At 51.2% G+C, this 26,662-nt stretch overlaps 1 protein-coding gene across 2 annotated transcripts in view; it reads left to right on the top strand.

Annotated features, from left to right (window-relative positions):
- TNFRSF9 (TNF receptor superfamily member 9) overlaps nucleotides 1–26,662 on the top strand; it is a 43,323-nt gene that overhangs the window by 4,925 nt on the left and 11,736 nt on the right. Inside the window, exons 1-3 of one of the 2 annotated variants that reach the window (XM_040326572.1) lie at nucleotides 1–43; nucleotides 13,362–13,545; nucleotides 16,696–16,803. The exon at nucleotides 1–43 is cut by the window's left edge and continues 228 nt beyond it. In XM_040326572.1, the coding sequence (XP_040182506.1) occupies nucleotides 13,422–13,545; nucleotides 16,696–16,803 (232 nt within the window). In that variant the 5' untranslated portion in view covers nucleotides 1–43; nucleotides 13,362–13,421. The remainder of the gene's footprint in view (nucleotides 44–13,361; nucleotides 13,546–16,695; nucleotides 16,804–26,662) is intronic. The other variant, XM_040326573.1, reaches the window with a different exon arrangement.

Genomic DNA, 26,662 nt, shown 5'->3' with positions numbered 1-26,662 from the left:
GAGACTATCAGCGCGCCTTCGCTCACACGCATGCCAGCGATCAGTAAGTTGTGTTTTTTTTATTTTGTTTTATCCTCTTGCTGGTTTTGCTTTTGTTGAATTTTTTATGCTTCAGGAGCTTCTGACTGAAATGTGAATTCTGCGGATATTTGGTGTTCTGGGGGGCCTGTGATTGGACGGCGGATCGACTTTGTGCTGTGATGGCAGTGATGGCGATTTCGGTTCATTTCTGTGATTTTTTTGGTGATATATTTGGTGGTTGAGTTTTATTGGCTGCGCTCAGTCACTTCGAGGAGTTCAGGTCTTTACTGAGGGAAAGGAAATAAAAAACCACAAATAGCGACCGCAAAAAATCACCAAGGCGTCCAGAAAGAGTTTAATATATATATATATATTTTTTTATTATTATTTAATTTTTTTTTTACTTTTTATAACTTTTTTTTGGAGTTCAGGTCTTTACTGAGGCAAAGGAAATAACAAACACAAAGAGTGAGGGCAGAAAAAACACCAAGTCTTTAATATATATATATATATATATATATATATACATATATATATATATATATATATATATATATATATATATATATATATATATATATTTATTTTTACTTTTTTACTTTTTATAATTTTTAATTTTTTTTTTTAGTTTTTTTTTTTTAGTTTTTTTTGGAGTTCAGGTCTTTACTGAGGGAAAGGAAATAAAAAAACACAAAGAGTGACCGCAAAATAAGACCAAGACGTCCATAAAGACTTTAATATATATTTTAATATTATTATTTTTTTTTTACTTTTTATAAATTTTTTTTTTTTTGGAGTTTAGGTCTTTATTGAGGGAAAGGAAATAGAAAACACAAAGAGTGAGGGCAGAAAAAACACCAAGGGGGCCATCAAGTCTTTAATATATATATATCTTTTTTTATTATTATTATTATTTTATTATTTTTTACTTTTTATAATTTTTAGTTTAGTTTTACTGAGGGAAAGGAAATAAAAAAACACAAAGAGTGACAAAGAGTGACAAAGAGTGACCAAGGTGTCCATCAAGTATTTTATATATATATATATATATTTTAGTTTTTTTTTTTTTTAGTTTTTTTTTTACTTTTTTTTTTTTTATCTTTTTTTTTTTTCAACTACATTAACTATGTAACCATGTAAGTTTATAACAATGTAACACGATATTGGCAGGATCAACAGCAATGTATTCCTGCACTTGCGGAAGAGATGTGATACAAATACTTCCACTGAGGTATTTAACAGATCAAAGAGGAGCGAATACTTTTACTCTGAGGCCCCGTACACGGCCAAGCACGTCGAGTTCCTCGTCGAGTTCTGGGATGAAGCCGCCGAGGAGCTCGGCGGGCCGCCTTCTCCCATAGAACAACGAGAAAATAGAGAACATGTTCTCTATTTTCTCGACGAGTTCCTCGGCGGCTCCATCGAGCCAAAAGTGTACAGACGACAGAGTTTCTCGGCAGAATCCGGGTTTTGACCGAGTTTCTCGGTGAATTCTGCCGAGAAACTCTGTCGTGTGTACGGGGCCTCAGAGTTTCCGTACATTTCAATGTGGCAAATAGATGACCTATTTGGGATATAGTGGGGGGGGGGGGGGGGGGGATCAGAATCTATCTGTGGGTAACATTGTAGTGGAAAAAAGGTTAAAAAATAAAAAAAAGAAAGTTATAAAAAGTAAAAAAAATAATAATTAAAAAAAAATTATTATTAATAATAATAATAATAATAATAATAATAATATATATAAATATCCCAAATAGGTAATCTATTTGCCACATTGAAATGCACCGAAACTGAGAATATGATCTGTTAAATATCTCAGTGGAAGTATTTGCATCACATCTCTTCAACAAGTGCAGGAATACATTGCTGTTGATCCTGCCAATATCTTGTTACATTGTTATAAAGTTACATATAAAGTTACATGGTTAATGTAGTTGAAAAAAAAGAAAATAAAAAAAAACAAAAGTTCTAAAAAGTAAAAAAATAAAATAATAATAATTATAAATAAATATAAATATATATATATATATAAAACATTTTATTATTCTTTATTTTTATTTTATTTTTACGCTTTGGGGTTTTTCTTTTGTTTTATATATATATAGCACCCCCTAGTGAGAGGTTTTGTAGGTACATAATGTTTGTGGCTTCTTGGGGTTTCCAGTGACAAAGAATGACATCATATATATACACATTTTTTTTATTATTGTTTTTTTTTTACTTTTTATAATTTTTTGGGTTTTTACATTTTTTCCCCTTTCTTTCTGTCTGAGTGTAGATCTAGGTTTGTCCCCGGAATGTTTGAATTCAGTAATAGGCTGACTCACTACCTCTGCTGGAAGTCCATTCAAAGCATCTACTACCTTCTCTGTAAAATAATCTCATTTCTTATGCCGCGTACACACCATCACTTTATGTGATGAAAAAAAACGACACTTTCTGTGAAGTAAAAAATGACGTTTTTGAAACTTCAATTTTCAAAGACGAAGTTGCCTACACACCATCGTTTTTCTCACAATGTTCTAGCAAAGCGAGGTTACGTTCACCACGTTTTACCATTGAAGCTCGCTTCATAAGTAGCTTTTGGGCATGCGCGGGTGTAAAAACGTCTTAGAAAACGACGTTTTTTGCTACACACGGTCAATTTCTGTGAAGTCAAAAACGACGTTTTGAAAAACGACACATAAAATTGAAGCATGCTTCAATTTTTTTTGGTCGTTTTTCAGAAGACATAAAACGTCGTTTTCTCCCACACACGGTCAATTAAATTGACGTTTTTAAAAACGTCGTTTTTTTACATCGCAGAAAACGACCGTGTGTACGCGGCATAAGGTTAGCTTTGAGCTTTTCTTCCACTAAAATATTCCCCACAGAGAGGGTCAGAACCTGATGTAGGAGAGGCTCTGATGGGGACCCTGATGTAAGAGAGGCTCTGATGGGGACCCTGATGTAAGAGAGGCTCTGATGGGGACCCTGATGTAGGAGAGGCTCTGATGGGGACCTGATGTAGGAGAGGCTCTGATGGGGGCCCTGATATAAGAGAGGCTCTGATGGGGACCCTGATGTAAGAGAGGCTCTGATGGGGACCCTGATGTAAGAGAGGCTCTGATGGGGACCTGATATAAGAGAGGCTCTGATGGGGACCCTGATGTAAGAGAGGCTCTGATGGGGACCCTGATGTAAGAGAGGCTCTGATGGGGACCTGATGTAAGAGAGGCTCTGATGGGGACCCTGATATAAGAGAGGCTCTGATGGGGACCCTGATGTAGGAGAGGCTCTGATGGGGACCCTGATGTAAGAGAGGCTCTGATGGGGACCCTGATGTTAGAGAGTGATGGGGACCCTGATGTAAGGGGGGCTCTGATGGGGACCCTGATGTAAGAGAGGCTCTGATGGGGACCCTGATGTAAGAGAGGCTCTGATGGGGACCCTGATGTAAGGGGAGCTCTGATGGGGACCCTGATGTAAGGTGGACTCTGATGGGGACCCTGATGTAAGAGAGGCTCTGATGGGGACCCTGATGTAAGAGAGGCTCTGATGGGGACCCTGATGTAAGAGAGGCTCTGATGGGGACCCTGATGTAAGAGAGGCTCTGATGGGGACCTGATGTAGGAGAGGCTCTGATGGGGGCCCTGATATAAGAGAGGCTCTGATGGGGACCCTGATGTAGGAGAGGCTCTGATGGGGACCTGATATAAGAGAGGCTCTGATGGGGACCCTGATGTAAGAGAGGCTCTGATGGGGACCCTGATATAAGAGAGGCTCTGATGGGGACCCTGATGTAAGAGGCTCTGATGGGGACCTGATATAAGAGAGGCTCTGATGGGGACCTGATGTAGGAGAGGCTCTGATGGGGGCCCTGATATAAGAGAGGCTCTGATGGGGACCTGATGTAGGAGAGGCTCTGATGGGGACCCTGATGTAGGAGAGGCTCTGATGGGGACCCTGATATAAGAGAGGCTCTGATGGGGACCCTGATGTAAGAGAGGCTCTGATGGGGACCCTGATGTAAGAGAGGCTCTGATGGGGACCCTGATGTAAGGGAGGCTCTGATGGGGACCCTGATGTAAGGGGGGCTCTGATGGGGACCCTGATGTAAGAGAGGCTCTGATGGGGACCCTGATATAAGAGAGGCTCTGATGGGGACCCTGATGTAAGAGAGGCTCTGATGGGGACCCTGATGTAAGGGGAGCTCTGATGGGGACCCTGATGTAAGGTGGACTCTGATGGGGACCCTGATGTAAGAGAGGCTCTGATGGGGACCCTGATGTAAGAGAGGCTCTGATGGGGACCCTGATGTAAGAGAGGCTCTGATGGGGACCCTGATGTAAGAGAGGCTCTGATGGGGACCTGATGTAGGAGAGGCTCTGATGGGGGCCCTGATATAAGAGAGGCTCTGATGGGGACCCTGATGTAGGAGAGGCTCTGATGGGGACCTGATATAAGAGAGGCTCTGATGGGGACCCTGATGTAAGAGAGGCTCTGATGGGGACCCTGATATAAGAGAGGCTCTGATGGGGACCCTGATGTAAGAGGCTCTGATGGGGACCTGATATAAGAGAGGCTCTGATGGGGACCTGATGTAGGAGAGGCTCTGATGGGGACCCTGATGTAAGGGAGGCTCTGATGGGGACCCTGATGTAAGGGGGGCTCTGATGGGGACCCTGATGTAAGAGAGGCTCTGATGGGGACCCTGATATAAGAGAGGCTCTGATGGGGACCCTGATGTAAGAGAGGCTCTGATGGGGACCCTGATGTAAGAGAGGCTCTGATGGGGACCCTGATGTAAGGGGGGCTCTGATGGGGACCCTGATGTAAGGGGAGCTCTGATGGGGACCCTGATGTAAGAGAGGCTCTGATGGGGACCCTGATATAAGAGAGGCTCTGATGGGGACCCTGATGTAGGAGAGGCTCTGATGGGGACCCTGATATAAGAGAGGCTCTGATGGGGACCCTGATGTAAGAGAGGCTCTGATGGGGACCCTGATGTAAGAGAGGCTCTGATGGGGACCCTGATGTAAGGGGGGCTCTGATGGGGACCCTGATGTAAGGGGAGCTCTGATGGGGACCCTGATGTAAGAGAGGCTCTGATGGGGACCCTGATGTAAGGGGGGCTCTGATGGGGACCCTGATGTAAGAGAGGCTCTGATGGGGACCCTGATGTAAGAGAGGCTCTGATGGGGACCCTGATGTAAGAGAGGCTCTGATGGGGACCCTGATATAAGAGAGGCTCTGATGGGGACCCTGATGTAAGGGGAGCTCTGATGGGGACCTGATGTAAGAGAGGCTCTGATGGGGACCCTGATGTAAGAGAGGCTCTGATGGGGACCCTGATGTAAGAGAGACTCTGATGGGGACCCTGATGTAGGAGAGGCTCTGATGGGGACCCTGATGTAAGAGAGGCTCTGATGGGGACCCTGATGTAAGAGAGGCTCTGATGGGGACCCTGATATAAGAGAGGCTCTGATGGGGACCCTGATGTAGGAGAGGCTCTGATGGGGACCCTGATGTAAGAGGCTCTGATGGGGACCCTGATGTAAGAGAGGCTCTGATGGGGACCCTGATGTAAGAGAGGCTCTGATGGGGACCCTGATGTAGGAGAGGCTCTGATGGGGACCCTGATGTAAGAGAGGCTCTGATGGGGACCCTGATGTAAGAGAGGCTCTGATGGGGACCCTGATATAAGAGAGGCTCTGATGGGGACCCTGATGTAGGAGAGGCTCTGATGGGGACCCTGATATAAGAGAGGCTCTGATGGGGACCCTGATGTAAGAGAGGCTCTGATGGGGACCTGATGTAAGAGAGGCTCTGATGGGGACCTGATGTAGGAGAGGCTCTGATGGGGACCCTGATATAAGAGAGGCTCTGATGGGGACCCTGATGTAGGAGAGGCTCTGATGGGGACCCTGATGTAAGAGAGGCTCTGATGGGGACCCTGATGTAAGAGAGGCTCTGATGGGGACCCTGATATAAGAGAGGCTCTGATGGGGACCCTGATGTAGGAGAGGCTCTGATGGGGACCCTGATATAAGAGAGACTCTGATGGGGACCCTGATGTATGAGAGGCTCTGATGGGGACCCTGATGTAAGGGAGGCTCTGATGGGGACCCTGATGTAGGAGAGGCTCTGATGTGGACCCTGATGTAAGAGAGGCTCTGATGGGGACCCTGATGTAGGAGAGGCTCTGATGGGGACCCTGATGTAAGAGGCTCTGATGGGGACCCTGATGTAAGGGGGGCTCTGATGGGGACCCTGATGTAGGAGAGGCTCTGATGGGGACCCTGATGTAAGAGAGGCTCTGATGGGGACCCTGATGTAAGAGAGGCTCTGATGGGGACCCTGATATAAGAGAGGCTCTGATGGGGACCCTGATGTAGGAGAGGCTCTGATGGGGACCCTGATGTAAGAGGCTCTGATGGGGACCCTGATGTAAGAGAGGCTCTGATGGGGACCCTGATGTAAGAGAGGCTCTGATGGGGACCCTGATGTAAGAGAGGCTCTGATGGGGACCCTGATATAAGAGAGGCTCTGATGGGGACCCTGATGTAAGAGAGGCTCTGATGGGGACCCTGATATAAGAGAGGCTCTGATGGGGACCCTGATGTAAGAGAGGCTCTGATGGGGACCCTGATGTAAGAGAGGCTCTGATGGGGACCCTGATATAAGAGAGGCTCTGATGGGGACCCTGATGTAGGAGAGGCTCTGATGGGGACCCTGATATAAGAGAGGCTCTGATGGGGACCCTGATGTAAGAGAGGCTCTGATGGGGACCCTGATATAAGAGAGGCTCTGATGGGGACCCTGATGTAAGGGGGGCTCTGATGGGGACCCTGATGTAAGGGGAGCTCTGATGGGGACCCTGATATAAGAGAGGCTCTGATGGGGACCCTGATGTAGGAGAGGCTCTGATGTGGACCCTGATGTAAGAGAGGCTCTGATGGGGACCCTGATGTAGGAGAGGCTCTGATGGGGACCCTGATGTAAGAGGCTCTGATGGGGACCCTGATGTAAGGGAGGCTCTGATGGGGACCCTGATGTAAGGGAGGCTCTGATGGGGACCCTGATGTAGGAGAGGCTCTGATGGGGACCCTGATGTAAGAGAGGCTCTGATGGGGACCCTGATATAAGAGAGGCTCTGATGGGGACCCTGATGTAAGAGAGGCTCTGATGGGGACCCTGATGTAAGGGGAGCTCTGATGGGGACCCTGATGTAAGAGAGGCTCTGATGGGGACCCTGATATAAGAGAGGCTCTGATGGGGACCCTGATGTAAGAGAGGCTCTGATGGGGACCCTGATGTAAGAGGCTCTGATGGGGACCCTGATGTAAGAGAGGCTCTGATGGGGACCCTGATGTAAGAGAGGCTCTGATGGGGACCCTGATGTAAGAGAGGCTCTGATGGGGACCCTGATGTAAGGGGAGCTCTGATGGGGACCCTGATGTAAGAGAGGCTCTGATGGGGACCCTGATATAAGAGAGGCTCTGATGGGGACCCTGATGTAAGAGAGGCTCTGATGGGGACCCTGATATAAGAGAGGCTCTGATGGGGACCCTGATATAAGAGAGGCTCTGATGGGGACCCTGATGTAAGAGAGGCTCTGATGGGGACCCTGATATAAGAGAGGCTCTGATGGGGACCCTGATGTAAGAGAGGCTCTGATGGGGACCCTGATATAAGAGAGGCTCTGATGGGGGCCCTGATGTAAGGGGAGCTCTGATGGGGACCCTGATGTAGGAGAGGCTCTGATGGGGACCCTGATGTAAGAGAGGCTCTGATAGGGACCCTGATGTAAGAGAGGCTCTGATGGGGACCCTGATATAAGAGAGGCTCTGATGGGGACCCTGATGTAAGGGGAGCTCTGATGGGGACCCTGATGTAAGAGAAGCTCTGATGGAGACCCTGATGTAAGAGAGGCTCTGATGGGGACCTGATGTAAGGGAGGCTCTGATGGAGACCCTGATGTAAGAGAGGCTCTGATGGGGACCCTGATGTAAGAGAGGCTCTGATGGGGACCCTGATGTAAGGGGAGCTCTGATGGGGACCCTGATGTAAGAGAGGCTCTGATGGGGACCCTGATGTAAGAGAGGCTCTGATGGGGACCCTGATGTAAGGGGGGCTCTGATGGGGACCCTGATGTAAGGGGAGCTCTGATGGGGACCCTGATATAAGAGAGGCTCTGATGGGGACCCTGATGTAAGAGAGGCTCTGATGGGGACCCTGATGTAAGGGGAGCGCTGATGGGGACCCTGATGTAAGAGAGGCTCTGATGGGGACCCTGATGTAAGAGAGGCTCTGATGGGGACCCTGATATAAGAGAGGCTCTGATGGGGACCCTGATGTAGGAGAGGCTCTGATGGGGACCCTGATGTAAGAGAGGCTCTGATGGGGACCCCAATGTAAGAGAGGCTCTGATGGGGACCTGATGTAAGAGAGGCTCTGGTGGGGACCCTGATGTAAGGGGAGCTCTGATGGGGACCCTGATGTAAGAGAGGCTCTGATGGGGACCCTGATGTAAGAGAGGCTCTGATGGGGACCTGATGTAAGAGAGGCTCTGGTGGGGACCCTGATGTAAGGGGAGCTCTGATGGGGACCCTGGTGTAAGGGGAGCTCTGATGGGGACCCTGATGTAGGAGAGGCTCTGATGGGGGCCCTGATATAAGAGAGGCTCTGATGGGGACCCTGATGTAAGAGAGGCTCTGATGGGGACCCTGATGTAAGAGAGGCTCTGATGGGGACCCTGATGTAAGAGAGGCTCTGATGGGGACCCTGATGTAAGAGAGGCTCTGATAGAGACCCTGATGTAAGAGAGGCTCTGATGGGGACCCTGATGTAAGAGAGGCTCTGATGGGGACCCTGATGTAAGAGAGGCTCTGATGGGGACCCTGATGTAAGAGAGGCTCTGATGGGGACCCTGATGTAAGAGAGGCTCTGATGGGGACCCTGATGTAAGGGGCACTCTGATGTCTTTATGGAGGTGGCTTTGTAGGAGGGGGGGGGTCATGCTGGAACAGAAAAGGGTCTTCACCAAACTGTCACCACAATGGTCTCCAATGTGTTTGTATGATGGAGGATTACGAGGACCCTTCACTGGAGACCCCTGAACCCCATCATTTAAGGGGGGGGGGGTCTATATAGCAAACTGTGAAGTTTGGCAATACAATGAACTCGTCTTCTGTATTTGTAATTCCAATCGTGTCCACAAGATGGCGCCGATCACATTTCACCGAATCTTTCCGATCACAGCTCCGGAATGCCGAGGACTTTTAGTACATCGATCGGATTTTCGCGGGCGCAGACTTCGGTATCAGAACGCGTTTTCTCCCTCGTCTATAGATCTGTGGATCCCACTTGTAATCGCATCAAATGAATACAATAAAGATACCGGTTCTTGCCGGATTCCCCCTCCATTGAGAAATCACACGAGCCTGGCGAGAAAATAAATCTGACGTGAAGTGACTGCGATCGTCTGCAGCCGCCGTTCGGATATTCTGACAGCGGCAGGTTCTGTCACAACTGGGAGAAGTGCCGGGACAAGGGCGCCCGGGGCAAAGATGCCAAACTGTGCCCTTCCCCCTCCCCCACTCAGAGATCCTACATCCAGCAGTCACTCGCTTGTCAAAATCACGGCCGCTATCACTACTCCTGTCAGCCTTGGAACAGAAGAAAGGCGCCCCCATCCCTACAGTAAACTATTGTGCCCGGGGCAACCGGTCTTCCTGCCCACCCCCTTGTCCCGGCCCTAAGTGGGAGATTCTTCCCTCCACCCACCATGTTTAGGGCGGAGACGAATCACGACGGTGATCGCTGTTCCCGATGACAGGGAGCAGACGATCAGTGTCCTGTCACTAGGCAGATCAGGGAAATGCCTTGTTTACACAGGTATCTCCCCGTTCTGCAGCTCTGTGACACAATCGCGGGACACCGGAGAACAGCGAGTCCGCGGGTCCCGTGGGTGCGGTCACGGAGCTTGTGGCAAGGGTGCGTGCGCCCGCACAGCATGAAACTCAAAGCAACGTTTATATACGTTGCTATGCGCGGCCGCGCCATCCTGCCAACCCCCTTGTCCCGGCCCTAAGTGGGAGATTCTTCCCTCCACCATGTTTAGGGCGGAGACGAATCACGACGGTGATCGCTGTTCCCGATGAGAGGGAGCAGACGATCAGTGTCCTGTCACTAGGCAGAACAGGGAGATGCCTTGTTTACACTGGAATCTCCCCGTTCTGCCGCTCCGTGACCCGATCGCGGGAACATCGAGTCCGCGGGCACGGTCACGGAGCTTGTGGCAAGGGTGCGTGCGCCCGCACAGCATGAAATTCAAAGCAACGTTTATATACGTTGCTATGCGCGGTGGCGCCATTCTGCCGTCGTATATAGTGGCGACATGGTCGGCGAGTGGTTAATGGCGCGCCCACGCACCTGCGTCACAAATTTAAGAATCACGCCGACACTTTCTTGGCACGTTTCTCGCAACATTGGGAAGCTCATTGAAATGATTGGGCGGCGCTAAAATGTGACACGCAGGATCACGCAAAAAAAAAAAAAAACACGCACGTGCTAGAACACACCCCCCTGGTGTGAATGAGCCCTGAATGTAAAAATTGTACATCTGGAGTGGCGCCGGTGACCAGTTCGGTATTCGCACGGCGCCGCCCCTTGTTGTGGTCGCGGCGATCGCCCTCCGCTCTCCGGGTTCTCACGTGATGTCAGGAGGGCGGCAAACATCATCCACGTGACAGTCACTCGGGATTTCCCAGAAGAAATATTCCTTCCCTTTGTAATAAATTGAAATTTCCTCTCAGCTTCCTCCTCCGACCTTCACCTGCCGTCACCTCTTCATATCAGGAAAATTCCCTTCCTGCTCCTCCCTTTCCTCGTTCCATGAGGTGACAATGTATCGGAATTATTTCTGCAGCATTTATCTTCCCGACACAAAATGATACAAAACTTGATACGTCATTCCACTGTTACTTAACCGCTTCAGCCCCGGACCATTATGCAGGTTAAGGACCGGGCCCCTTTTTGCGATTCGGCACTGCGTCGCTTTAACTGAATTCCTACAAATAGAGGCCCAGATTCTCAAAAGAGATACGACGGCGCATCTCCAGATACGCCGTCGTATCTCTGCGTAGCGCCGTCGTATCTCTGCGTAGCGCCGTCGTATCTCTGCGTAGCGCCGTCGTATCTCTGCGTAGCGCCGTCGTATCTATGCGTAGCGCCGTCGTATCTATGCGTAGCGCCGTCGTATCTCTGCGTAGCGCCGTCGTATCTCTGCGTAGCGCCGTCGTATCTCTGCGTAGCGCCGTCGTATCTATGCATAGCGCCATCGTATCTCTGCGTAGCGCCGTCGTATCTATGCGACTGGTTCTTACAATCAGTTACGCATAGATATTCATTAGATCCGACAGGCGTAAGTCTCTTACGCCGTCGGATCTAAACTGTTCTGGTGTCAGTGAGAGCAATAATAACCCCCAGCATTGGTGTCAGGGGAAGCAATAATAACCCCCAGCGTTGGTGTCAGGGGAAGCAATAATAACCCCCAGCATTGGTGTCAGGGGAAGCAATAATAACCCCCAGCGTTGGTGTCAGTGAGAGCAATAATAACCCCCAGCGTTGGTGTCAGGGGAAGCAATAATAACCCCCAGCATTGGTGTCAGGGGAAGCAATAATAACCCCCAGCGTTGGTGTCAGTGAGAGCAATAATAACCCCCAGCATTGGTGTCAGGGGAAGCAATAATAACCCCCAGCGTTGGTGTCAGTGAGAGCAATAATAACCCCCAGCATTGGTGTCAGTGAGAGCAATAATAACCCCCATTACTGGTGTCAGGGGAAGCAATAATAACCCCCAGCGTTGGTGTCAGTGAGAGCAATAATAACCCCCAGCGTTGGTGTCAGTGAGAGCAATAATAACCCCCAGTGTTGGTGTCAGTGAGAGCAATAATAACCCCCAGCGTTGGTGTCAGTGAGAGCAATAATAACCCCCCGCATTGGTGTCAGTGGATGCAATCCCGAAGGGAAGACCCTGGTGACTGAATACCCCCCGGAATATCTGCCCTAGTACCCGCCTGGCGCGGAGCGTTCCTGAGGACGCCCATTTTTCGGGCTCTTGTCGGAGAGACCCATGGGAGGGTAGGTAGGTATTACGGTGGAGAGTGTCCCACAGCCCCCGACACCCCATCCAACTTAATCAGCAATACATTTCATGAAAGGCAACCCCTAGACCAGGGGGAGGGGAAACCTCGGCCCTCCAGCTGCGGTGAAACTACAAGTCCCATGAGACACTGCAAGACCCCCAACAATCACAGGCGTGACCCCTAGACCAGGGGGAGGGGAAACCTCGGCCCCCCAGCTGTGGTGAAACTACAAGTCCCATGAGACACTGCAAGACCCCCAACAATCACAGGCGTGACCCCTAGACCAGGGAGGGGAAACCTCGGCCCCCCAGCTGCGGTGAAACTACAAGTCCCATGAGACACTGCGTGACCCCCGACAATCACAGGCGTGACCCCTAGACCAGGGGGAGGGGAAACCTCGGCCCTCCAGCTGTGGTGAAACTACAAGTCCCATGAGGCACTGCAAGACCCCCGACAATCACAGGCGTGACCCCTAGACCAGGGGGAGGGGAAACCTCGGCCCTCCAGCTGTGGTGAAACTACAAGTCCCATGAGGCACTGCAAGACCCCCGACAATCACAGGCGTGACCCCTAGACACAGGGCCGAGGTCGCCCACCCCCTGCCCTAGACTGTTCATTGAGCCAGAAGAGTGCCTGGCTGCCATTGCATACAGATCAGAGGCCCTTTGCAGGGGTGAGGGCTCCGTTTCCGTACCGCCCCACCCATGATGTCACCCATGAAACGCGTTGATCAGTATAAAGACATTGGGAAATCCTCTCTGTATAAGGGATAATTCCATTACTACAATGCTGTGGGTGAGATTGTCTCTGTATTAATGGCGATCCTCTATATTCATACCCCTCCCCCCCCCCCCAGCCATTGCCTGATGCTCCTCTCCTCTCTCGGAATGGTGATGGGCCTGTGTTGGCTCTTCTCCATTCATAGATTGGACTGTACCGGCGGACTCGCCCCCTATCCCACCAATGTAAAGTGCTTCTGTTTCTGGAACTCTCGATGGAAATCTCTTCCAGGAATCCGGATTTCCGGTGTTTTCCGGGTCTTTCCATGAAATCGCAGATCCCTTTTATCCCCGTAAATCTCTCGCCCTCCAGACAATAATTACAGGAGGATTATCTCAGAAAGAGAAGTAATGGGCGCCGTAGCAGATCTTTTATCGCATAGAGGAATCATGTGACGGTGTCATCTCAGGTATTTTGTCTCTTCTATAGGTGAGTCACTTCAGGAGCCGAGGAGCCGAGAAACACACCGGGGAGAAGTCATCAGAGACCATGAAGAGGTGGTGTGGACTGTCTGTGTTCCTCTGTGTCCTGTGGAGTCATCTCTGCGATAGAGGAGTCCAGGGAGAGGGATGCCGCACTCAGCACAGCGGCTGCTGCGTCCTGTGTCACCCAGGTGAGGGGGGTGGGGCTCATCCTCTATACAGGTGTCTGTGTATCCCAGGTGAGGGGTGGGGGGGGCTCATCCTCTATACAGGTGTCTGCGTCCTGTGTCACCCAGGTGAGGGGGGGGCTCATCCTCTATACAGGTGTCTGTGTATCCCAGGTGAGGGGTGGGGGGGGGCTCATCCTCTATACAGGTGTCTGCGTCCTGTGTCACCCAGGTGAGAGGTGGGGGGGCTCATCCACTATACAGGTGTCTGTGTCCTGTGTCACCCAGGTGAGAGGTGGGGGGGCTCATCCTCTATACAGGTGTCTGTGTCCTGTGTCACCCAGGTGAGGGGTGGGGGGGCTCATCCTCTATACAGGTGTCTGTGTCACCCAGGTGAGGTGGGGGGCTCATGGGGGGCTGTGTATCCCAGGTGAGGGGTGGGGGCTCATCCTCTATACAGGTGCCTGTGTCCTGTGTCACCCAGGTGAGGGGTGGGGGGCTCATCCTCTATACAGGTGTCTGTGTCACCCAGGTGAGGGGTGGGTGGGGGGGCTCATGGGGGGGGGCTCATGGGGGGCTGTGTATCCTAGGTGAGGGGTGGGGGGGCTCATCCTCTATACAGGTGTCTGTGTCCTGTGTCACCCAGGTGAGAGGTGGGGGGGGGCTCATCCTCTGTACAGGTGTCTGTGTCCTGTGTCACCCAGGTGAGAGGTGGGGGGGCTCATCCTCTATACAGGTGTCTGTGTCCTGTGTCACCCAGGTGAGAGGTGGGGGGGGGCTCATCCTCTGTACAGGTGTCTGTGTCCTGTGTCACCCAGGTGAGAGGTGGGGGGGGCTCATCCTCTATACAGGTGTCTGTGTCCTGTGTCACCCAGGTGAGAGGTGGGGGGGGCTCATCCTCTATACAGGTGTCTGTGTCCTGTGTCACCCAGGTGAGAGGTTGGGGGGGCTCATCCTCTATACAGGTGTCTGTGTCCTGTGTCACCCAGGTGAGAGGTGGGGGGGGGGGCTCATCCTCTATACAGGTGTCTGTGTCCTGTGTCACCCAGGTGAGGGGGGGGGCTCATCCTCTATACAGGTGTCTGTGTCCTGTGTCACCCAGGTGAGAGGTGGGGGGCTCGTCCTCTATACAGGTGTCTGTGTCCTGTGTCACCCAGGTGAGGGGTGGGGGGCTCATCCTCTATACAGGTGTCTGTGTCACCCAGGTGAGGGGTGGGGGGGCTCATCCTCTATACAGGTGTCTGTGTCCTGTGTCACCCAGGTGAGGGGTGGGGGGGCTCATCCTCTATACAGGTGTCTGTGTCCTGTGTCACCCAGGTGAGGGGTGGGGGGGCTCATCCTCTATACAGGTGTCTGTGTCCTGTGTCACCCAGGTGAGGGGTGGGGGGGGGCTCATCCTCTATACAGGTGTCCGTGTCCTGTGTCACCCAGGTGAGGGGTGGGGGGCTCATCCTCTATACAGGTGTCTGTGTCCTGTGTCACCCAGGTGAGAGGTGGGGGGGGGCTCATCCTCTATACAGGTGTCTGTGTCCTGTGTCACCCAGGTGAGGGGTGGGGGGCTCATCCTCTATACAGGTGTCTGTGTAACCCAGGTGAGGGGTGGGGGGGTTCATCCTCTATACAGGTGTCCTGTGTCACCCAGGTGAGGGGGGGCTCATCCTCTATACAGGTGTCCGTGTCCTGTGTCACCCAGGTGAGAGGTGGGGGGCTCATCCTCTATACAGGTGTCTGCGTCCTGTGTCACCCAGGTGAGAGGTGGGGGGGGGCTCATCCTCTATACAGGTGTCTGTGTCCTGTGTCACCCAGGTGAGAGGTGGGGGGGGCTCATCCTCTATACAGGTGTCTGTGTCCTGTGTCACCCAGGTGAGAGTTGGGGGGGGGGCTCATCCTCTATACAGGTGTCTGTGTATCCCAGGTGAGGGTTGGGTGGGGGGCTCATCCTCTATACAGGTGTCTGTGTCCTGTGTCACCCAGGTGAGGGGGGGGGGGGGGGGGCTCATCCTCTATACAGGTGTCTGTGTATCCCAGGTGAGGGGGGGGGGGGGGCTCATCCTCTATACAGGTGTCTCTGTATGCTAGGTGAGGGGTGGGGGGGGGCTCATCCTCTATACAGGTGTCTGTGTATCCCAGGTGAGGGGTGGGGGGGGCTCATCCTCTATACAGGTGTCTCTGTATGCTAGGTGAGGGGTGGGGGGGGGCTCATCCTCTATACAGGTGTCTGTGTCACCCAGGTGAGAGGTGGGGGGGCTCATCCTCTATACAGGTGTCTGTGTCCTGTGTATCCCAGGTGAGAGGTGGGTGGGGGCTCATCCTCTATACAGGTGTCTGTGTAACCCAGGTGAGGGGTGGGGGGCTCATCCTCTATACAGGTGTCTGTCACCCAGGTGAGAGGTGGGGGCTCATCCTCTATACAGGTGTCTGTGTCCTGTGTCACCCAGGTGAGAGGTGGGGGGGCTCATCCTCTATACAGGTGTCTGTGTCCTGTGTCACCCAGGTGAGAGGTGGGGGGGGGGGCTCATCCTCTATACAGGTGTCTGTGTCCTGTGTATCCCAGGTGAGAGGTGGGTGGGGGCTCATCCTCTATACAGGTGTCTGTGTAACCCAGGTGAGGGGTGGGGGGCTCATCCTCTATACAGGTGTCTGTCACCCAGGTGAGAGGTGGGGGCTCATCCTCTATACAGGTGTCTGTGTCCTGTGTCACCCAGGTGAGAGGTGGGGGGGCTCATCCTCTATACAGGTGTCTGTGTCCTGTGTATCCCAGGTGAGAGGTGGGGGGGCTCATCCTCCATTCAGGTGTCTGTGTCCTGTGTCACCCAGGTGAGAGGTGGGGGGGGGGGCTCATCCTCTATACAGGTGTCCAGCTATTGATGAACAGACCGCTGTGCTCTGTATGGTGCCCGCTTCCTGCTCCGGTTTTTCTCGCTAGCTGTGGGCGTGTCTACTCATTACATATCTAATTGGCTGGAATTAGGCTACATTCCCATTGGCTGGTCAGAAATCCATCCAATATAAAATGTGGCGGCAGATCGTCCCTAGAAATGGATTGGAATGTTCCGCTCGCCCCGTATCGGTTTGCCGGTGGCGGTTTATTGAACGATTTTTGTTTTCACGTGAAAGTCCTCGCGGGTTTTTGTGTGACGCAGTTTAACCCTTTTCATGTTTTCCTGTCTGCAGGTTATTTCTTAAACAAAAAATGTGGGCTGTGTCGGCCCTGCCCATCCAACGGCTACATGGACCACCCGAGCGCCGAACCGGACTGCAAGAGGTGTGAGAAGTGTGAAGGTAGGTGGGGGTGGGGGGCGTGGTTTGGTTGGCTGTCCGGATTGTTGTGTCTATAAAGTTGTGTGTGACAATTTGAATGTTCCCTCCTATGGTAAATGATAACTATCTGTCTACTGATCCCAGAGTGTGCACAACAGATAACAGAGCCCTATAGAGAGACCTTCCTCTGAACCAAAGGGCTCTGGAATGGTTTGTCTACACTTGTGGTTGGGGGGGGGGGGCGTAAAAACAGGTGATGGAGCCACCTTTTACCGCCCTTCCTTCCCCCCCAAAACTGATCCACTATGTCGCATTGAGCAGCCCCCAAATGCAACCTTTTCAAGTGAAGGGGGCTACGCTACACAAGGGACATCTACTACACTGATAATCAGTGTCCTGATCATCAGTGCCCATCAGTGCTGCCTGTCAATGCCTACAGTATCAGTGATGCAACTGTGGCCCTTTGCCCGCTTTTATCCGGCCTTGGGGCAGGATTTCATTCAATGACACCAACGATTAGGCTTCACTGATGGGCATTTCCCCCCAATACTGATCCACTCTGTTGCATTGAGCAGCCCCCAAATGCAACCTATTCAAGTGAATGGGGTCATGCTTTGCAGCACAGCGGTGTGGCGTTTACTGGGTTAAAACAGGCGGCGGGGAATCAACACATCGCCTCCTCTCCGCCCGTCAAACCCCTCTGAGAAGGAACCCACCGGAGTCATTGCCTCCATGACTAAGCCCCATGGGTGGGACGAAACATGTTGGGAGGGCGTGACCTGGATGGAGTTAGACTGAGGCTGCTCTCACTTATTACATGCTGGGCTTGTAAGGTGTGAGGTGCTTGAGAATTTTTCTCCTGTTTGTTCTCTTAGGTGATGATGTTATGCACATTCAGGAGCTGGGAGACGGCATAATATCAGAACGTCGTTGTTGTCAGATCTCAGGAGGCCGCTCAGCTGTGAGAGTCAATTTTGCAAAAAGTAAAAAAGCTTTAGAAAAGAAAAAGGAGGGCATTCGGGCTCATTTACAATTGCGCCAGCCTCTGAAAATGGGTTAGGTTATTATGTAGCTTTTCGCGGGCAAATTTGTCGGGGAAATGGCTGGTGTTGGCGCTTCAATCATCACAGAACAACGGCTGATATGGTGTTGGGATGATTGGAGTGCATTGTTTCTGTCATTGCTTTGTAATATGTAATGAAATGGTTCAAACTCACCATAATGCAGAATCTGCCACCAGATGCGGTTCGTCACTTGCCACGTCACCTGCCGCCAGGTGTGGATTGCTACGTCGCTTGCCACCTTGCCTGCCACCAGATGTGGATTGCCACATCATCTGCCACCAGGTGGGGATTGCCACGTCGCCTGCCACCAGGTGTGGGATGCCACATCGCCTGCCACCAGGTGTGGGATGCCACGTCGCCTGCCACCAGGTGCGGGATGCCACAACACCTGCCATCAGGTGTGGATTGCTACGTCGCTTGCCACCTTGCCTGCCACCAGATGTGGATTGCCACTTGCCACGTCGCCTGCCACCAGGTGGGGATTGCCATGTCGCCCGCCACCAGGTGCGGGATGCCATGTCACCTTCCACCAGGTGCGGATTGCTACTTGCCATGTCACCTGCCACCAGGTGCGGGATGCCAGGTCGCCTGCCACCAGGTGGGGATTGCCACGTTGCCTGCCATTAGGTGCGGGATGCCACGTCGCCTGCCACCAGGTGCGGGATGCCATGTCACCTTCCACCAGGTGCGGATTGCTACTTGCCATGTCACCTGCCACCAGGTGCGGGATGCCAGGTCGCCTGCCATTAGGTGCGGGATGCCACGTCGCCTGCCACCAGGTGGGGATTGCCACGACGCCTGCCATTAGGTGCGGGATGCCACGTCGCCTGCCACCAGGTGCGGGATGCCACGTCACCTGCCACCAGGTGCGGATTTCTACTTGCCATGTCAACTGCCACCAGGTGTGGATTGCCACGTCACCTGATATGGTTTGCCACCTGCCATTAGATTTATTTTTTTGTCACCTGCCATGGTGGCAGCACAGGCCAGTGAGGGAAAACAGCATTAATGCGGGGCGGGGGCGGTGAGAGATGAGTATAGCAGCCCCGCTGTGTGGGCGGAAGTGCCGTGTTCTGGGAAGTCCCGTGCCTCGCAGCAGTGTAACAGCTCCCGCTGTTTGGGCGGAAGTGGCGTGATTCGGCGGGCGGTGAGAGACGTCATCTCTCTGCCGCACCTCACACAGTGCAGCCTTCGCGGCCCGGCTGCAAATAGGCCGCTGCCCGGCAGTGGGCCGCGCACCGGGGGTTGGGGAACTCTGCTTTAAATGCTTTGTACCAGAATCACAATTTTAGTGTCTTTTTTTTTTTTAATGGGACAAATGATTTAAATTGATACTTTTTATATACAATAATATGTTTTACATTGGCGCTGCTGACCGATGTAGAAACAAGAGATTTTCCTTTTTGTTGTTGTTTCTTTTTTATGGATTGCGTAAAAAAAAAAAAAAAAAATCCAATTCACCAAAAGAAAAGAAAACAGTGGGTGTGTTACATTGTAATCTTAAATTCCTAGATGGTGACAATGTTATCACAGCCCCAAAGCAGAAATGTGGAAATTGTGGTGAGGGGGGGGGGAGGGGGGGGCTGTACAAGTCCTAATGACTTCCTTGTTGAGTTTTCCCCTCGGGGGAGCAAAGTGTTTATTCGGCGCGGAGAACAAGAACTCCCAACATTTCAGACGTTGGAGGAAGTTTATAAATAGAACATTCTTGGATTTTCCCGCACTTCAGATAAAAGAACCGTCCCGTCATCGCGTTATCTTAGCTCTCTAATTTGCGGAGTCAGCAGTTTTATAGTAAAGGTAAAGTGCAACACAAGGCCTAGTGGCACAACTCAGCGCCTTAGTATGCGGAACAATCTGATACCTGATTGGAAGTACGACCAATCAGTAACATTAATCATATGAGACAACAGAATATCTCAATATGTCAATATTTAAATAATTAGATCCAAAATGATGTTAACGTGTTCAAACGACAGAACAGACTGATAACTGTGTGGACAGCAGCTATTTAAAATACATTGGCCCAGATTCAAGAAGCACTTGCGCCCGCGCAACCATAGGTTGCGCGGCGCAAGTGCTTACTTGCTCCGGTGTAACGAGTGCTCCTGATTCAGGAACATCGCTACGCGGACTGCAGCCTAGGATATGACAGGCATAAGCCTCCTTATGCCTTCACATCCCAGGCTGCATTCTTGCGTTGGCCGCTAGGGGGCGCGGCCATTGTGATCGGCGTATAGTATGCAAATTGCATACTACCACTGATTCACAAAAGTTGCGCGGGCCCTGCGCACGCAAGGTACGGAGTTTCCGTACGGCGACTTTAGCGCAAGGTTGCTCCTGCTATAGCAGGGGCAACCAATGCTAAAGTATAGCCGCCCTTCCCGCTCGTGAAATTTAAATTTCACGTTGTTTACGTAAGTGATTCGTGAATGGCGCTGGACGCCATTCACGTTCACTTAGAAGCAAATGACGTCCTTGCGACGTCATTTGCCGCAATGCACGTCGGGAAAGTTTCCCGACGGAGCATGCGCTGTTCGCTCGGCGCGGGAGCGCGCCTAATTTAAATGATTCCCGCCCCCGGCGGGATCATTTACATTAGGCAGCCTTACGCCCGGCTATTTAGCATATCGCCCGCGCAATTTACGGAGCTACTGCTCCGTGAATCGCGGGCATTTCAAAATATTTGCGTGGGCGCAGAGCAAAACTCGTTGCCCTTTGCCCACGCAAATATTGCACGGATCTACCTGAATCTGGCCCATTGTCAGTTGACAATGCAACAAAACATTTATAAAAGATCAAACAAGAGGAACAAATAAAGTTCAAATTGATAAACAGCGCTTGAGTATTGGTTATAATGTCCAATTTCATATAGTGCATTCATTAAGGTGCCGATTTTACAGATCGCAGATGTGAAGATAGTCCATAATGTATCCTACACCTTTTTCCCAGAAAAAGACACCACACGTGGGGCACACTCCCCTTTGGGGTATTCACTCACCAGAAGGCTAGATAATATGGGCACTGAAAGGTATCTTTGCACAGGATCATCCGTTCCAAGATGGGGGTCAGTGAGGGTAAAGCTCCATATATAAATACAAGAGGATACCAAACATAGTGTAATCCCGTTTAATTCACAAAACAAACAATCCCCTCACAATATGATCCCCGCTCAAAATGCACGTACCAAGCAGTAGATGACAATACACGTATTGGGTAAGCGCAAGTAGATTCCGACCGGTGTCCGTATCCCCTGGGGTTCGATCTAAGCTCGAAACGCTGAGTATCTTCCTGGATAGGACGCCAGTGGAGCGCACAGATGGAGCGCACTCTTCACTTCTGGATCGCCGCTGTAGTCCCGCCCTGACCGGTTTCGTTGTCCAATCAACTTCCACAGAGGGCGTGGAGCAGCGGTATCAATGTCCCTATTAAGTACAGCTCGCCGTCCACTCAGTGAACAGGAGCGGTGCATACATTTAGTGTCAATCAGTGTTAAACCCGCCCTAAAGGCGGAAGTAAACAAACGCTACACGCTGTACTGCACCAGGAACATATATTTATCTTGCACAAGGAAATCTCCAAACCGCATCGGCGCACAATAAATGTCCCGATGTCGCGGAGCTGACATATGGTTTAACATATAAGATGGAATGGACCGAATATTACATTTAATATAATAGCTAAACTGGGGTCACAGGTCACCAGTCGGAACCACTTCCTGCAGACATATTTCAAGTAAACAGTAAATAGAGACCCTAAAATGCATTGAATCTGTGAATATATAGTATGCAAAAATCTCCACTAAAGTGGCATATATATGAATATATGGTCATAGCAGCAATATTTCTATATGCTGCAAAGAAGTTTTAAAATAGAAAAAGCCAGATGAATAAAATACAATAATAGACACAATAATAAAACTTCTTTGCAGCATATAGAAATATTGCTGCTATGACCATATATTCATATATATGCCACTTTAGTGGAGATTTTTGCATACTATATATAAATATATGTTCCTGGTGCAGTACAGCGTGTAGCGTTTGTTTACTTCCGCCTTTAGGGCGGGTTTAACACTGATTGACACTAAATGTATGCACCGCTCCTGTTCACTGAGTGGACGGCGAGCTGTACTTAATAGGGACATTGATACCGCTGCTCCACGCCCTCTGTGGAAGTTGATTGGACAACGAAACCGGTCAGGGCGGGACTACAGCGGCGATCCAGAAGTGAAGAGTGCGCTCCATCTGTGCGCTCCACTGGCGTCCTATCCAGGAAGATACTCGGCGTTTCGAGCTTAGATCGAACCCCAGGGGATACGGACACCGGTCGGAATCTACTTGCGCTTACCCAATACGTGTATTGTCATCTACTGCTTGGTACGTGCATTTTGAGCGGGGATCATATTGTGAGGGGATTGTTTGTTTTGTGAATTAAACGGGATTACACTATGTTTGGTATCCTCTTGTATTTATATATGGAGCTTTACCCTCACTGACCCCCATCTTGGAACGGATGATCCTGTGCAAAGATACCTTTCAGTGCCCATATTATCTAGCCTTCTGGTGAGTGAATACCCCAAAGGGGAGTGTGCCCCACGTGTGGTGTCTTTTTCTGGGAAAAAGGTGTAGGATACATTATGGACTATCTTCACATCTGCAATCTGTAAAATCGGCACCTTAATGAATGCACTATATGAAATTGGACATTATAACCAATACTCAAGCGCTGTTTATCAATTTGAACTTTATTTGTTCCTCTTGTTCAGCATTTTTATAGTAAAGTTTGTTTAAAAAAAAAAAAGGCAAGACATATTAAACCCAACATATAAACCCTGCTGACAAAATGTTGAGCCCCCCCCTTACAAATGTTAGCATCCCATTGGGGTGCCAATCCATGATTGTGCTACAAATCACCGAGATCAATAATTCTCAGCCCCATTATTCACTCTGAGCTGATGACCTGAGGACTTAGGGTTATAACCGAAGGGGCCCCTTGGAGCAGAGAAGCGGGCGGGGTGTGATGATCATAGTTGTTGTGGGGGGGGGGCTGGATCCGCCGACCGACCTATCGAAGTTGTTGAGGGGGGGGGGGGCAGTGCGCCGTCCCATCATACTTGTTGAGCGGGGGGGGGATCCGCCGCCGACTGACCGATCGCCTTCAGTAATTTTGGGGCCCCTTACACAGCTGGCCTCTCTGGAGCATCGAAGTTGTTGAGGGAGGGGGGTGGTTGCCGCAAAATTGCGGGAGGGGATTGCCGCAAAATTGCGGGAGCATTTGTCACTAAATTGTGGGAGGGGATTGTCGTGAAATTGCGGGAGGGGTTTGCCGCGAAATTGCGGGAGGGGATTGCCATGAAATTGCGGGAGGGGATTGCCGTGAAATTGTGGGAGGGGATTGCCGTGAAATTGCGGGAGGGGATTGCAGTGAAATTGTGGGAGGGGATTGCCGTGAAATTGCGGGAAGGGATTGCAGCGAAATTGCGGGAGGGGGTTGTCGCGAAATTGCTGGAGGGGTTTGCCGCGATTGCCGTGAAATTGTGGGAGGGGATTGCCCGGATTGCCGGGAAATTGCAGGAGGGGGTTGTTGCAAAATTGTGGGAGGGTATTGCCGCAAAATTGCGGGAGGGGGTTGTCGCGATTGCCGTGAAATTGTGGGAGGGGATTGCCGCGAAATTGTGGGAGGGGGTTGTCGCGATTGCCGTGAAATTGTGGAAGGGGATTGCCTGGATTGCCGGGAAATTGCAGGAGGGGGTTGTTGCAAAATTGTGGGAGGGTATTGCCGTGAAATTGTGGGAGGGGATTGCCCGGATTGTTGCGAACAGGAAGGGTTGCCGCGATTGGGCCCCGGGGCTCCCTATTGGGTGGGGGCCCATGGGCTTTAGCTCAGTCAAGCCCAATGGTAAGTCCGGCCCTGCCTGTAGGGGCTTTAATAGCGCCACCTATGGAAAGTTTAGGGTATCAAAGTTTTCCCCATTTCACAGGCACACATAATGTTAAAGTGAAACGCGTAACGATCCATTGGCGCTGTGATGCGTATTCCATGTTCAGCACCCCCCCTATACATCAATATGGGACAGCAAACCAATAAGACTCGTCTATGGTCTCTAATTCTGAAATTAGAAATCGATCTTCTTGCCTGGAGTTCCGCTGCGAGGGGGGAGGAGCCGCACTCTCCACATGGCGAGGAATGGAGAAGCGACGGTTCATCTTTCTCAGGGGTGACCAGAATATGAGAGAACTGCCATTTCTAAAACAGAAGTCGGTTGATGATTTCCTCTTCCCCTCCCCCACGTCTGACCTTCAGATCTGCAATGTCATTGTTACCCTCGTAATATTATCTGCGCTGTCATTCTTCATCGGTCAGCTGACTCTCCTGATCCGTATAGGATGGGGGGGTGGGGGGTGGGGGTAGACACGTGCGATTCGTTACAAATCAAAATTCAAAAAATGTACGAAATCCCAATAATAACGAATGAAATAATGTAACAAAATAAAGAATTATACAAATTAAAATTTTGAAGAATGAATACGATAAATACAGTGAGGTATAAAAGTGAAATAAGATGATGATTCCTACGTAGGCTGCTTTATAGAATAGAAAATAAAAATATAGAATAGAATAGAATAGAATACAAAATAAAAGAATGATTTGTAGATGTTTATAATGCTTGTTATGTTGTGTAGATGATATGGGAAGGGAAAAAGGAAAGAAAAAATACGAATTGCCCCGCGATGTCCACCCCTCTTCAATCCCCCCGCCCGACGCACCCGACAAATAGAAAAAGAAAAACGAAAAAACTCCATGGGAGGCTCCCGCTCCCGCCAAATGCTCTTTTGGCTGTGACAGCTGTTATATAGGCAAGGGCGGGACAACCCACTGACGTAACTGGATGGCCCCTCCCACTCTGATGTCACATGATGTCAGAAGGGGGCGGGGTCACTAGGTTACATCACCGGGTGTCCTGAACACGCCCCATATGTATGTTTGTTCTACCAAAAAACGAACACCTGATGTTCGAGTGGAACTTACATTCAACGACTCAAATATCAGGACCATCATAGCCATGACACACAATGCACCCCATTATGAGAAGGAAAACGAGGGAATCTTTATATAAAGCAAAAAAAAAAACATTCCCGGGTATCGGCTGTATATGGTAAGCGGTCCCGACACATCTTCATATCCTAGAGATTTGGAACCCTCCCCTCCTTCTCATCATCTCTGTATTCCCATTCTTCCCTCCATTTTCCCTGCCACCCCTTCCAGCTTCTCTTTCTACAACCTACGCGTTTCAGCTCCTCTTTTCCCTCTCTTACCCCTTCTCTCTTTTTTCTTTTCCACTCAAATCCTCAAGAACCTCCCTACCCCCCAACTCCCTACTACCTACCCCCTACTGCTTACTCCCTACTCCTTACCCCCAACTCCCTACCCTCCAACTCCCAACTCCCTACTCCTTACCCCCAACTCCCTACCCTCCAACTCCCTACCCCCCAACTCCCTACCCCCCAACTCCCTACTCCTTACCCCCAACTCCCTACCCTCCAACTCCCTACCCCCCAACTCCCTACTCCTTACCCCCAACTCCCTACCCCCCAACTCCCTACTCCTTACCCCCAACTCCCTACCCTCCAACTCCCTACCCCCCAACTCCCTACTCCTTACCCCCAACTCCCTACCCTCCTACTCCCTACCCCCCAACTCCCTACCCCCCAACTCCCTACTCCTTACCCCCAACTCCCTACCCTCCAACTCCCTACTCCTTACCCCCAACTCCCTACCCCCCAACTCCCTACCCCCCAACTCCCTACTCCTTACCCCCAACTCCCTACCCTCCTACTCCCTACCCCCCAACTCCCTACCCCCCAACTCCCTACTCCTTACCCCCAACTCCCTACCCTCCAACTCCCTACCCCCCAACTCCCTACTCCTTACCCCCAACTCCCTACCCTCCTACTCCCTACCCCCCAACTCCCTACCCTCCAACTCCCTACTCCCTACCCCCCAACTCCCTACCCCCCAACTCCCTACCCCCCAACTCCCTACTCCTTACCCCCAACTCCCTACCCTCCTACTCCCTACCCCCCAACTCCCTACCCTCCAACTCCCTACTCCTTACCCCCAACTCCCTACCCCCCAACTCCCTACCCCCAACTCCCTACCCTCCAACTCCCTACCCTCCCCCAACTCCCTACTCCTTACCCCCAACTGCTTACCCCCTACTCCTTACCCTCAAACTCCCTACTCCTTACCCCCAACTCCCTACCCTCCAACTCCCTACCCTCCAACTCCCTACCCTCCATCTCCCTACTCTTCAACTCCCTACCCTCCAACTCCCTACTCCTTACCCCCAACTCCCTACCCCCCCAACTCCCTACCCTCAAACTCCCTACTCCTTACCCCCAACTCCCTACCCTCCTACTCCCTACCCCCCAACTCCCTACTCCCTACCCCCCAACTCCTTATTCCTTACCCCCAACTGCTTACCCCCTACTCCTTACCCTCAAACTCCCTACTCCTTACCCCCAACTCCCTACCCTCCAACTCCCTACCCTCCAACTCCCTACCCTCCATCTCCCTACCCCTCAAACTCCCTACTCCTTACCCCCAACTCCCTACCCTCCAACTCCCTACTCTCCAACTCCCTACCCTCCAACTCCCTACCCTCCCTCCATCTCCCTACTCCTTACCCTCCAATTCCCTACCCTCCATCTCCCTACCCTCCATCTTTACCTTACCCCCAACTGCTTACCCCCTACTCCTTACCCCCAACTCCCTACCCCCCAACTCCCTACCCCCCAACTCCTTACCCTCTA

This window comes from Rana temporaria, chromosome 10 (genome assembly GCF_905171775.1).
Source record: "Rana temporaria chromosome 10, aRanTem1.1, whole genome shotgun sequence".
Lineage (NCBI taxonomy): Eukaryota > Metazoa > Chordata > Amphibia > Anura > Ranidae > Rana > Rana temporaria.
Note: the sequence above shows the minus strand (reverse complement) of the source record. Positions and strands in the feature narration are given on the sequence as shown.